The sequence below is a fragment of the Myxine glutinosa genome, chromosome 5 (assembly GCF_964187855.1).
Source record: "Myxine glutinosa chromosome 5, kmMyxGlut1.1, whole genome shotgun sequence".
Taxonomy (NCBI): Eukaryota; Metazoa; Chordata; class Myxini; order Myxiniformes; family Myxinidae; genus Myxine; species Myxine glutinosa.
This window is the reverse complement of record NC_136265.1, coordinates 207600070-207613371: the sequence shown is the minus strand read 5'-3', so window position 1 is coordinate 207613371 and position 13302 is coordinate 207600070. Positions and strand designations below refer to the sequence as shown.

General features: G+C 44.2%; 1 protein-coding gene across 3 annotated transcripts; it reads left to right on the top strand.

The window, feature by feature from the left end:
* The first annotated feature begins 2364 nt into the window (after nt 1-2364).
* LOC137426451 (fos-related antigen 1) lies at nt 2365-7708 on the top strand. Of its 3 annotated transcripts, none has more exons than XM_068114999.2 (3): nt 2365-2793; nt 2924-3061; nt 5814-7708. In XM_068114999.2, the coding sequence occupies exons 1-3, from the start codon at nt 2665-2667 to the stop codon at nt 6513-6515; spliced, it is 969 nt and encodes a 322-aa protein (XP_067971100.2). In that variant the 5' UTR covers nt 2365-2664; the 3' UTR covers nt 6516-7708. The 3 variants fall into 3 exon arrangements, with proteins under 3 accessions (XP_067971100.2, XP_067971099.2, XP_067971101.2); XM_068114998.2 differs by having other exon boundaries at nt 2585-2793; nt 2891-3061; XM_068115000.2 differs by having other exon boundaries at nt 2586-2784.
* Nucleotides 7709-13302: the final 5594 nt, after the last annotated feature.

Sequence of the window (13302 nt, the reverse complement as noted above, 5' to 3'; positions counted from 1 at the left end):
GACGGACTACAACCGAAACAGGCCCGGACTGGCGGGTCGGGGGCCCACGTGGCAGGTGTCGGCCCCCGACATGCGGTGTACATGCCTATTTACAAAGGGCCCCAATGCACTGCGTGCGCAGGCCTTTAAGAGCCAGCTGTACGTAATTGTGTGTGGTACTGGCCTTGAAATGTCAAAACGAAGGTTACTGACCTTGAAATGAGATAGAAAATAATGTATAATCAGTTATGAGGGTAGGTAGCTACACAATACCGAAAATTCGGTTCGACTCCGACAACTTTGAAAATTTGACCTTTGTGACCTTTAAAGGTCAAAGGTTGAAGATTCTGAAATTTGTTGGAAAACTTGTATTTCATGATGTATGTGATAATATAAGATCATGTACGACATTTCACCCTATCAGGAAGCGAACAATGTAATAAAACCATCAAAAATCGACTTTTCTAAATTTCGTCACCTTGTGACCTTGACCTTGGGGCGAAAATGCAAAATCGAGCTCCGTGGGGCTAGATACATGACATTGGCCTAACCAAATACCGAAACTCCTGTTAGATTCCACCAACTCCCTCGGAGAAGATGTAGCTTGACCTCAATTACCCCCTAAAAAGACATCTTTTTTAGGGCGTGGCTCCGCCCACAATGGGCGCAATACGTCCACTCTAGACATATTTTTAGGGCGTGGCTCCGCCCACAATGGGCGCAATATGTCCACTCTAGGCAGGACACAACTAGATCATGATATCAACCTCCCACCCAAGTTTCATCAAGACCGGATGATATCATCGGGTAGTTATGCTGCGGACAGACAGACAGACACACACCCATGACGAATATAGTGGTCACTCTGTTTGATAACTCGTGAACCAAAAATGAAAATTGGCGATTTTACGCAACCTTCACCTTTGACCTTTTGATCTAAAATAAAGCAATCAGCTTCTAGCTTTTGATTGGTGAACCAATTCATTGACCAAATATGCAAATTCTTAAAATTTCAGGCAAATCAAATGAAAATTGATGATTTTAGGGACGCTGACCTTTGAGCTTTTGACCAAATTATTTATTTTTCTTCTCCATATTCTCATAGTAAAGCTTTGTTGACAATATGATGACAAAACTCAAATGGCAAATTTAAATTTCAGGTCAATTGGATGAAAATTGATGATTTTAGGGACGCTGACCTTTGAGCTTTTGGCCAAGTTATTAATTTAACTTCTCCATATTCTCATAATAAAGCTTTGTTGAAAATTTGATGACAAAACTCAAATTGTAAATTTAAATTTCAGGTCAATTGGATGAAAATTGATGATTTTAGGGATGCTGACCTTTGAGCTTTTGGCCAAGTTATTAATTTAACTTCTCCATATTCTCATAATAAAGCTTTGTTGACAATATGATGACAAAACTCAAATGGTAAATTTAAATTTCAGGTCAATTAGATGAAAATTGATGATTTTAGGGATGCTGACCTTTGACCTTTTGACCAAGTTATTAATTTAACTTCTCCATATTCTCATAATAAAGCTTTGTTGAAAATTTGATGACAAAACTCAAATTGTAAATTTTAATTGCAGGTGAATTGGATGAAAATTGAGGATTTTAGGGACGCTGACCTTTAGCCTTTTGACCTTTTGACAAAATTATGAAATTGCCATCTTATTATCATAATAAGGCCGTGTTGAAAATTTGATGACAAAACTCAAATGGTAAATTGAAAATTCAGGTGAATTGGATAAAAATTGATGGTTTTGGGGATGCTGACCTTTACCCTTTTCACCTTTTGACAAAATTCGTAATTTGTCTTCTCCATATTATCATAATAAAGCTTTGGTCAAAATATGATGAAAATATCTTAAACGGTAAAAAAAAGTTACGGCCCAGATAGACACAAGGACACACACAGCCTTGTGCTGAATAAGAAAGAGGAGGAAGAAGAACACATAATAAGACGTTGTGTTGATATTGCAAAACTTTTTGGAGAATTAAAAATAAAATTGGATATTTTTCAAAACCATTTTCAAATCAAAGTTACAGCACTCGGCATTTTAATATTAGACTGCTTAATTGATGCATTCCTGAAATGTCATTGGAAAAGAATTCCCGATATAAATAGTTTGAAACTGTTAAAAAAAGATGTAATGGACAATACCGACTCATGTAAATAGCGATTATTATATAAGGCGTCGTGTTATTTTAATCCAGGGCAACCGAACAACTGAGGCACGTGATGAAAATCTGGCAACGCCGAGCGCTTCCAAGACTTCCCACGGAAGACGGAATTCCTAATATGGGAAATAATTGCGTCACCGCGTTGCGTAGAAACGAATCAACAACTCCAGAAATGGTCACCTACGTCACGCAAGTCACGAGGTTCCACGGCGGAAAAGCCCTGTGCCGGGATGCCCTCGCCCATTCTCCGATGAGATTCGCCCGAGGGCTTTCGGGGTCGACGTCGTCGCCGTAGACGGTCACACGAGCAGCTTTCGGCCGAACACGGCGCCATTTGCGAGGGAAATCCGACGAAGCCGCTGGAGGGGGCGGGGCCGACGTCCCCCGAGTGAAAGTGCGTAGCTCCGCCCCCTAGGGTAATACGTTTATATAAGTATCGGCCGTGGGCAGTGCAGGAGTCTTCGCTTGGACTGTGCGACAGGAGCCGGAGCACGTGCTATGTACCCAGCTGACCAGCAGGAGACGGGGGAAGCTCCTCAACGTGTCGAACCCTCAGTCGGGTTGGAGTACCAGTATCCTGTAAACATTTCCGAAGTTTCCAGCCCTTGGACACATGGAGTAAGCACAGTAAGTTTTATATATTTAATTAAATACAGTGTATATATATATATAAGCATGTTGACACCAATTTTGCCTCTTTTTCCCCTTTTTAATCATTTTAAAGGGTGTTTTTACCTCTCCGAATTCTTGTGCCCAGGATCCCGATTCCAGAGTGTCCGCCGCACAGGAACTCGCATCCGGTGTTACTACCTGGACCGCAGGTGAAACCGTGAGCCACGTCGAGCGCTCAGGGTCCGGCAGGGCACATGCCCGGCGCAGAGGTTCCGACGAACGGGTGAGTTTTCCTTCAAAATGTACCATACTCTAAACTTCGTCGGCGATTCTATCGTCACGTGCGATGTATGTCGTGGACCGTCCCGGGATAAAAGGATCGGGTGGGTTCGGGCTTGGCCCCTCGAACACGCTTTTATTGACGCTTGGACCGTGGCCATCCCGGAGGCGCTGATTCACGAAGCACGTGAAGTCGTGATTAATATCGCGTCACGTGGCCTCCTGCCAGTACTTTAGGAATTCCATGGGGGGAAAGAACCGGGAATCCGGTATGGCAATAAGTCCCCTGAATCGATCGCGTGCTCATTTCACTCGAGATCGCTCCCCATCCTAAAAAAATCTTTCATTTGGATTTTGATGTATATAGGGCCAAGTGATCATTCGACCCTATTGCGCAATCTTTTCTGAATTGGTCGGGTTCATAAAGTTCCAATATGGGAACATGTTAAGACACTACTTTGGTTTTTCTGGTGCTGATAACTCCGACACTGCCATCAAAATAAAAAAGAGAGCGTCTATTTATGACGCAAGTTACCGATCTAAGATACCTGGTGTTTGCCTAATGGTTAGGGCGGTGGGCTTGGGATCCCAAGGTCCTGAGTTTGAAGCCCGTTGAACTAACACTAGGTGGGTTGACTCGACCTGTCATCCTTCCGAGGTCGGCAAAATGAGTACCAGATAACTGGTTATCGAGAGGCTTTGCATCAGCGGCAGACGCACCCACTGAAAATGATGCAGCCAGCTGCCAGGTGGCTGCACACGAACCACCCACCTATCTTAGGAAAGGTTGGTTAGGAAAGTGAGGTCGGGGTGGAGCGGTGCAAGCACCGCGAGGCCGGGTCGCACATGGTCTTGACGGTCAGGGTGCATTATTTTTTTGCGTTGGGTGGGCAGCGTACTTATGAATCGCCGCCATTTTAAGTTTTCATACCATATTGGATTCAAATGAGCTCCTGAGAAAGTGTTGGGTATTTTAAAGTACCACGGGATATGCTACTGAGTTGAACACCAGCCAGTGGAGAAAAAGCACATCTGCCTGTCCTACATTTAAGATTCGTCACTGAGAATCGCACATTGAAGACACTAAATTATTCCATCACTTGAAAGAATTTTTTTGGCAGTGTCACGTCTTAACGACGACACGAGCACTCCGCACTCTATAGTGTCCGGAGACTGAAGAGCAAGAAGGATGGAAATCGACTTTGAAAGATGAGGCAATGCGGTGTGATGCGCCAAATTGAAGGCTAGGAGCTGTGACGTGTTCTTTTTATCACATCGCATCTATTCTCGGTGAGCAGTCACATTAAAACAATATCCATTGTATCCATTGGGCTGGCAGGATGGCCAAGACTCGCCTCTAAGCTGTCGAGCCTAGGTTTGAATCCCGACCCACTGGGTTTGAATCCCGACCCACTGGGTTTGAATCCCGACCCACTGGGTTTGAGTCCCGACCCACTGGGTTTGAATCCCGACCCACTGGGTTTGAATCCCAACCCACTGGGTTTGAATCCCGACCCACTGGGTTTGAGTCCCGACCCACTGGGTTTGAATCCCGACCCACTGGGTTTGAGTCCCGACCCACTGGGTTTGAATCCCGACCATCCCTGTGTTTCACAGGCAGGGTGATTCATCGATGTGTGTGCCGACCCTCAGATGGACGATAAACGGGGTTCCGTCTGCTGACATTAGTTGGTGACCGTTAAAAATCCCACGGTGTCCCTCGGGAAGAATATAAATAAATGACCAATTCCTGCCATAACCAGCAGAGGGCATTGCATTAGCGGCACAGCCACGATGCTACCCTGCAATGATGATACCCCACAGCCTTGTGCTGCGTATGAAAGAAGATTGTATTCATTTCCACCTGTGGGAATGCAGGTATCCTTTTTTTTGTAATTAAAAAAAATCTGTTATGCAACACACTTCTGTTATTAGGGGACATCTATTCCTGGTGTACCCTTTCATAACTGTAGAGAATGCTCTGGCATGTTGCTATTAAATTGTGGAGACAGAGTTCCACATTCGGTATGGGGGTGGTGGGGGTTTACTTTGGTGCAACATGGGGTTTTCAGTGGTGGGTTGGCCACCCATACATGCAGGCCCCGTATTGCAATGACAATGACATTCATGTAGGTTTCATTGTAAATAAAGAAATAAATAACTATATTTTTCGCTGCAATAAATAACATTTTCGCCAGAAATAAAATATTGATTTCACTTCAGTGTAGGACAAGATATAGTAATAGGGTCCACAACCATCCTTGACCATGTTGAACGTCGGCCAAGGCCCTCTTTTTTTTCTGTTTTTTCTTCCGCCCTCCTTTTTTTTTCTCCCGCCCTCCTTTTTTTTCTGCCCTCATTTTTTTTTCCCTTCCACCCTCACGTTTTTTTCCTTCCACCCTCACTGTTTTTTTTTCTTCTGCCCTCCTTTTGTTTTCTTCGGCCCTCCTTGTTTTTCCTTCCACCCTCACTTTTTTTTTCTTCCGCACTTTTTTTTTCTTCCACCCTCACTTTTTTTTCTTCCGCCCTCACTTTTTCACCTTTATTCGATTTAAAATTCGTTTTCTCCACAACCACTTGAGCGTAGGAGCACCTACCATGGATTATTTTTTTTTCAACAAAGTTGCATGATAATTGGATGGAAAATGCGGCCGGCGTTCCAAAGAGTCCGTTTTCTGCAAGCACAGTTTGCAGGGTGTTTCACAAATAAATGGCCTCGGCTGAATTATCATTGCCCCTAATTTTTTGTTCTTCAGCTGACACCAGAGGAAGAAGAAAGGCGGAGGATACGGAGAGAAAGAAACCGACAGGCAGCTGCCAAGTGCCGGAATCGTCGACGAGAACTGACGGAAGAATTGGACGACGAGACGCAGAAACTCGCCATGGAACAGGAGAAGATGAGGTCTGAGATACAGAGCCTTTCCCGTGTCAAAGACCAACTCGAATTCCTGCTTACAACCCATGCACACATCTGCTGTCTACCTGATAAAGACGAACAGAATGTCCCTACAGCTACAGAGCTAGAGCAGGCAACACCACCAGTACACAAGGCTACCACTTCAACAGAGGTTGTGGAGTCGTTACATTCATCATTGACAATCTTTGAGGAACCACAACCGACATCATTAACAATTCAAGACTTCAGCTGGGAAATTTTGGAACAAGACCAGGGAATGGGTGCCGGTGTCTCCACGAGAACACCTGCCGAGAAACTTAGTTTGCCTGGTCCATCTTCCCTCAACGTGGAGAACCTGGATCTGTCAGATGCCCTCAACACCCCAGTGGTGACAAAAACTCCATCCACCTTCACTCCTACAGGCACGTCTGCATCCCTGGCATTCACCTACCCAAGCATGTCTGACCTGTCCTGCTCGTCGGCACATCGCCGTTACAGCAGCGGCAGCAGCGGTGACTTATCGGGCGAGTCGGGTGTTTCCCCAGCATTCATTTCGCTGTGAAAGTCTTTACTTTTTATGCTTTACCTGCAGACAGGTCTTGCTTTACCTGCAGACAGACCTCGATGGTGAACACTTGATGAGTGTACCTACACATTGTTGTGGGCCCACCAATTTCATTTTTAACATGTTAGCTCAGCTTTGCTCTGGTCATATCATGGATTGAAATAACCAATAACCGATGATGTTCAACACAGCAGCCTTACCTGTTGGTTTTGAACCCAAAGCCCTGCTTGCTATTTGGGTGGGGGTGAGCTGGGGAAGAAGAGGAAGAGAAGGCGGGTCCATGAAAGACTGTTTATTTTCAAGCAGTTAGTGTTACGATGCTGTGCATTAGTTATTGTCTGATGTAGCACTGTTATTATGCACATTTTATATTTTATGTTTTTTAACCTGAGATATTGTGTCCAGATGGATCAAGGATTCCAATTGTCACACTAAAACGGGGGGATTTTAGGAGGGTTATATCATATTTTACATTATACTGTAAATGATTTACTTCGACTTAAAGAATGTTTATTTATGGATAAAATGTTATCAAGAAAAAGCTGCTATTACCAAACAGATTTAGGTTTATGGTTGTGAAACTAACCAGCACTTGTCTTTCTTATTACGCACCATTTTCTTATGATATTCATGGAGCAAAATAATATACATTAAAAAAAAACTCGTGGTATATGCAGTATTTTAGCCTCTAATATGAATATAATCATCACTTAATAATACGAAGACGGAACAAGTTTCTGATACATTGCTTGGTGGCGAAAAATGCACGTATATGGATGTTCTTCACTTTACCTTGGATGTAATGTTTTAGTTCTTCCTGATTGGATGCCATTTTACAACGAAAATTTCCAATCATGTTCTTCTCTCCACGACCTTAAATGGTGAGCCATCCACAATTCCAGTTCCTCATTGACACTCCCCTCCTGCTGTCCACACTTTTCCACATTTACCCTGTTTGTCGCTTTTTCGCGTCTGCTTATATGTTCCTTGTCTACTCAATTACCTCCTGTCTGTATGTCCATACTTGTGCTGCCTGCGTGTCTGTTCCTTCCTTTTGTAGGACAACTCAGTTTCTCTGTCTGTCATTCAGGTCTAGCATGAGTTTAGATATCTGGAATATTGTCAACACTGTTTGGTATTGAGTCTGTTGCCACAAAAACTTGTCATTCCCAATAAACGTGGAAATGCTTTTTCATGTGTTTGGAGTCATATGTGCAAAACCACATTTTCTCTCATTGTTTAACAAAAAATCACTTTCTTGTTCCGGCAACAAACCATTTTAATAACTGAACCTATATTGTATTACATTACTTAAAAGCAACAAACCATCCCAGGATCCTGGGTTCAAATCCCGGGCGATCGCTGAATTAACGCCAGGGGGGTTGACTCGGCCTGTCATCCTTCCGAGGTCGGCAAATTGAGCACCAGTTCACTGGTAATTCCCTGTGTGTCGTAAGAGGCGACTAACAGGGTTGGCGGCAGGAAGGGCATCCGGCCATAAAACATTGCTTCAAAAAGGGGACCACGGTGCCCAAACAAGGCCAACATCTGCTCTGCGGGGAAAAATGGCCTCTTAAGGTGGTTCTATTACCTAAAAGCCCCCTCTCCCCAAAGGAGCGGCCAGAGTGAGAGGGGAGGGAGGAGGTCATGTTATTATCTTATTATTAATACTATAGCAGAGTACCCAACCTATGGGCGATCTTATTCCACGCTTGCAACACATTCTTCGGACGCATCCCGTTATTTGGGCGGTGTATTTGCAACAGACCACTGCCTCGATTGCTCCCGAAAATAAAAATAACCCCAGTTACATCATGAAGCAAACACATGCATACTGCTTATGCGCATATATAATACATCATGGTTATATAGTTCAGATAATTCCAATTGCACCACCTCCACCAAAAGGAAGAAAATGCCAAAATGGGCAGAAAATTGTTGTTGTTTTTTCAAAACTTTATGGAATCAAGCTAAACTTCAGCAAACACACCTTCAGGGTGTCATGAGTAATCCATCAGTTTCAGCTTCCTTGGTCAAATCCTCTGAGGAGTCGATACAACAAGCATACTTTCCCTCAATTATATATATATGGGTTACCGTATATGAACTGTCAAAAAAGAGGTCACTCCGGAGAGGGACACTCCGAAAAAAGATGACACTTTTCAAAGGTTTTCTTTAGGTATTGAGCAATCATATCAGCAGTCTCGTTAGGTGTGTTCCAGACCTCGATTAATTTTGACTGCAAACCGCCGTTCTTCCAGTCAAAATACTGAATTATTACTGGAAATATTGTGCTTGTCCGAGCACACATGAGATTGTAAATGAATAGCACCTCTATTTGCCACAGAGATGTAAGTACCAGCTCCACGTATCAAGCACTCGGCTTGCCACTCTTCTCGACCACTTTGAAAACACGTAACTTTTGTCTTTAGTTCTGCAGTGAATTTACACTTTTGTTTTGGCATTGTGTTTGGGAGCAGTAAAATATTAAATCAAATTAAAAGCTCTTGAAGAGAATCAAACAAGTGTGTACGGTGCGGACTCAGAAAAGATACTGACTCACGGACGGAGCACTCCACTGGACTCTCTCATTGTGAGGTTGGACAGGAAGTGGACGCGTGAGTGTCAATGTTCAAACACGTCCATTACGCCATGATGGAGTGATACAGACTTGTACCAAAGTGACCAAATCCAAACATTACAAAACTGGATTTTATCCAGAAAAGACGAACAGCCAAGTTTTTACAAAAGTGGTTTAACCGTTTAAATAAGGTAAAAAATATATCCCAAATCTTAAAATGTATCCCTTTGCAAATGCAAAAGCAGAAACATGGCAAAATCCCAGACATTTTTAGATATTAAAAACCCGGCTGCACGGAGATTTAACCCTCTGGAGTCTACAAGCCGATTCTATCGGCTTCACGCATGCGCCGAAATGTCTACAAGCCGAATTTATCGGCTCTAACCGCATTCAAATTTACCGCGCAATTACCGCCTCCTGGATAGTGGACTCCAGAGGGCGCAGGACCAAAAAAGAGGACGTGTCCGGGAAAAACCGGATGTACGGTAACCCTATTATATACAGTGTGGTGTCGATTCAAATGATTTTCAACTTGATGAAATTAAAAGAAGTTCCACATCTTCAAACAATATTTCAACAAAATAGCAGACAACTATCGGGAATGCCTCTTTGTGGTGGTTTTTGCCCCCTCCCTCCCCCCAAATGCAAGTCGGGTGCCAAATCTTCCCCATTCTTCCATGCTGCCCGGATTTGTCAGGGCAGCGCGGTCACGGTCAGAGTGCCGATCGGTCCCCATGGACCGGCCCTTTCCCTCTTGTCTCTCTCTCTCTCTCTCTCTCTCTGGCGCCACCTATCGGCCGTCGGTGCGTTGGGTGTAGCGTCATGGCGGCTGTGAGCAACTGCTCTGTGTTTTGGTGAGTCCGTCGTGAGGTTTCCCCCCTCTCCTGCCCTCCCCTGCCCCCCTCCCTCTCCTTTTCCACCCTGTGTGCCTTGGCATTTGTTTTCATCTGTTCTACACCTTTGCCTTCGAGAGAGAGAGGATTGAGAGCGGGCCCATTTTGGGTGCGGCCTACTGGCATTGACGGCGCGTTGTAAGCCATTTCTGTGCTTATAATGCACGTTTATTTTTTACTTTAGTTCGTTTATTTAGGTTTGATACCCTCGTGTCCGGCTCGGACAAGCGGGGGGAGGGGGGGGGGGTATTTTCGCCGGTATGGCGAATGCACGCTCTCGTCGCGATGACTTTGAAGGCTTAACCAGGAAGCACGCGTTTGTGTGCGTGCCTCCGGATGGAGTCCCTGTCGAGGACATCATCCTCGCTGTGGGGAGCATTGTAGGGGATGAAAATATACGTGCAGCTTCGCGTATGAACCAGAAAGTGGTGGTGTTCGTTTCGGACGAGGAACTCGTCCATGACGTGGTAAGTGCGGGAATAACCACGGAAAGCGGTCACTTTATGATGGCATCGCCGCTATTAACTCCCGCGACGAGAGTGGTTATTTCTAACGTACCACCATTTATCCCAAACGACAAGTTAATGACCGTGCTATCACGGTACGGTAAAATGGTATCGAGGATTTCAACAATCCCTCTTGGGTGTCGGAATGAACGTGTTAAGCACGTAATGAGCTTCCGCAGACAGGTGTATATGGTCCTTCCAGACCGTGGGGACGACACAGGCCTCAACATCACTTTCAAAATTAATTTTGAAGAGGCAAATTTCCAGCTATACGCATCGTCCACCACCTTAACATGCTTTCAGTGTGGAGCGTATGGACATTTAAAACGTTCTTGTCCCAAAGCCTCGTGTGTCAGGTGTGGCAAGACAGGTCACACTGCCATAGTTTGTAAGGAGGAGGTTGCTCTGCTAATGAATACGCCCAGTGGGAGGGAGGTAAACGCTGCTCCACTAATGAATACTCCCAGTGGGAGGGAGGTTAACGTTGCTCCACTAATTGAGATTCCCAGTGGGGGGGAGGTTATCGCATTGCCACCGCCTAAAATTCCTAATGAGGGTGAATCCAGTGTTCCAAGCGTGAACGTATTTATTCCTCCTCAGCAAAATGTTGAAATGGACACTGATAGCAAAGTGGGGACGAGTAAACGAAGGGCTCCGGATGATAGTGACTCATCTGGAGCAGGTAAAAAGGTTGTGCTCGATTTGCAGGCTGTTAGTGAAAAAACTCTTCAGGATGCACCTGGAATCTCTCTGCAAAGCGCGGACCAAATAAATAAAGAGGAAAACCCAGAAAAGAGCAGCAGGGTTCAGCCGCTAAAACAACGCGCTTCCATTACTCACACAGACGACGTTAATGATGTAAATAATTCAGGCCACGATACCGTGAATGGCGCATCATTGATCCAAGCGAATGTCGCCGAACAGGCTGACTTCCATAATAAATCTGCCAATATAGCAGAAAAGGGCGGAAACATAAATCCACAGGAATGTGGGAATAACGATTTCATGCCAATTGAGGAAATCAGTAATCAATGTGCTGATGTTTCCCAAACACAGCACTGCGTGGACCCCCCAGACAAGGGAAGGCTAGGTTGCATAGCAGGAGAAGAAAACGGTATTGACCCAGACCCCATTGGACCACTTTCTGATTTATCAGAATCGGAAGAGGAGGTGGAGGTAACAGCATTATCACAATTAATGCCAGATCAACCCCCAACCCCTCCCCATATTGTTCTCTCATTCCTCAATGAAACGTATAGACAGCGAAATGTCATCATTGGGGATCATTTCCCTGATTTGGCTCCCTTTATTCAGGCTGCAAAACTAGTCATAAAAAAATCTGAGGAACTAAACATAACAAAATCGCAGTTTCATCGACTAAAGAAAATCATAACAAAGGCAAAGAGTGAGTACTCACAGTGTCAGACAAAATTTACTAATGAGTGATGAAGACGCTTAATCTTGCAACACTCAATATAAATGGTGGTGGGGCCAGTCACGTCCGCCAGATCCAAGTGAATAGTTTATTCAAAAGGAAACAAGTCGATGTAATATTACTGCAAGAAACTCATATTATTGAGAAGGTTGAACATGACGTGAGCAGCATGTTCAAAGGTAAATGTTTCTTCAGTAATATGTCATCTGTATCTGCTGGAGTGGGGTTTTTGCTAAAACCAGGACTTGTACCTGAATCTTGCCTCTTTCAGGAGGTGATTCGGGGACGTTTTGCCTCCCTAGAATTGGTCATCAATAGCCTGAAGCTTATTATTTTTAATGTATATGCACCAAGCGAGAGTACTGACCGTAAAGCCTTCTTTACTGAAGTGATAAACCATTTAAATTTGTTTGACCCAAATCAGTGCATATGCATGGGGGGAGATTTCAATTGTACGCTAGAGCCCAAAATAGACAGAAATTCACCGGAACCACATCCCGAGTCCCATGGTGACCTCTCCCAGTTCCTTTCAGGTGGGGCTTTTTTGGATGTATGGCGATTGATGCACCCAAATGACCGGCAGTTTACATGGTGTCGATGCTCCAATGGCCAAGTATCCTTAGCGAGGCTTGACCGCTGGTACATCACCCCACGATTAAGGAATATTGTAACCTCCTCAACTATTACCCCTTCCATCTTCTCTGACCACCACATGGTCACGATGGGCCTATCTTTCCCACAATTCAAACGGAGGAGCGCCTATTGGAAATTCAATACAAGTCTTTTGGATGATACCCTGTTTAAGGAAGCCTTTCGCATCCTATGGATAGCAATAGTTGGAAAAAAGCCCCTCTTTGCTTCCACTAACCTTTGGTGGGATAATATGAAAACTCATATACGACTGTTTTGTCAACAGTTTAATTCCCACATCACTCATGAAAATCAAATCACATTGGCACGGTTGGAAACCGAAATTCTAAAACTGCAAAACAAAATGGCAGAGCAAGAAAATGAGACAAATTATAAATTGCTCCTTGAAAAAAGGACCCAACTCCGGGAACTATTACAGGGGAAGGCTGCAGGACTACTAGTTAGACTGAGAGTAAAAGGCATTAAAGTATCAGATAGTCCTAGCAAAGCCTTCTTTCACTTAGAAGCTGAAACGAAGCCTCCCCAGCTTATTTTATCAGTTAAGGACCCCAGTGGGAATGAAATTACAAGTTCTGATGGGGTAAAAATCACTATTAGAAAGTATTATTCTGAACTATTTGCTAAAAAAGATATATATGAGGATAAAATAAAATGTTTTACCTCCCATCTCCCAACCCTAACTGAGACTCAACGCCTGGAGCTGGATGTGTCTTTAAGC

Excerpts from the sequence above, each read along its gene's own strand:
- LOC137426451 (XM_068114998.2), top strand. The coding sequence starts at position 2,665 with ATGTACCCAGCTGACCAGCAGGAGACGGGGGAAGCTCCTCAACGTGTC. Across the intron at positions 2,794-2,890 it reads GGACACATGGAGTAAGCACA|GGTGTTTTTACCTCTCCGAA; the intron begins GTAAGTTTTATA and ends ATCATTTTAAAG. Across the intron at positions 3,062-5,813 it reads GCAGAGGTTCCGACGAACGG|CTGACACCAGAGGAAGAAGA; the intron begins GTGAGTTTTCCT and ends TTTGTTCTTCAG.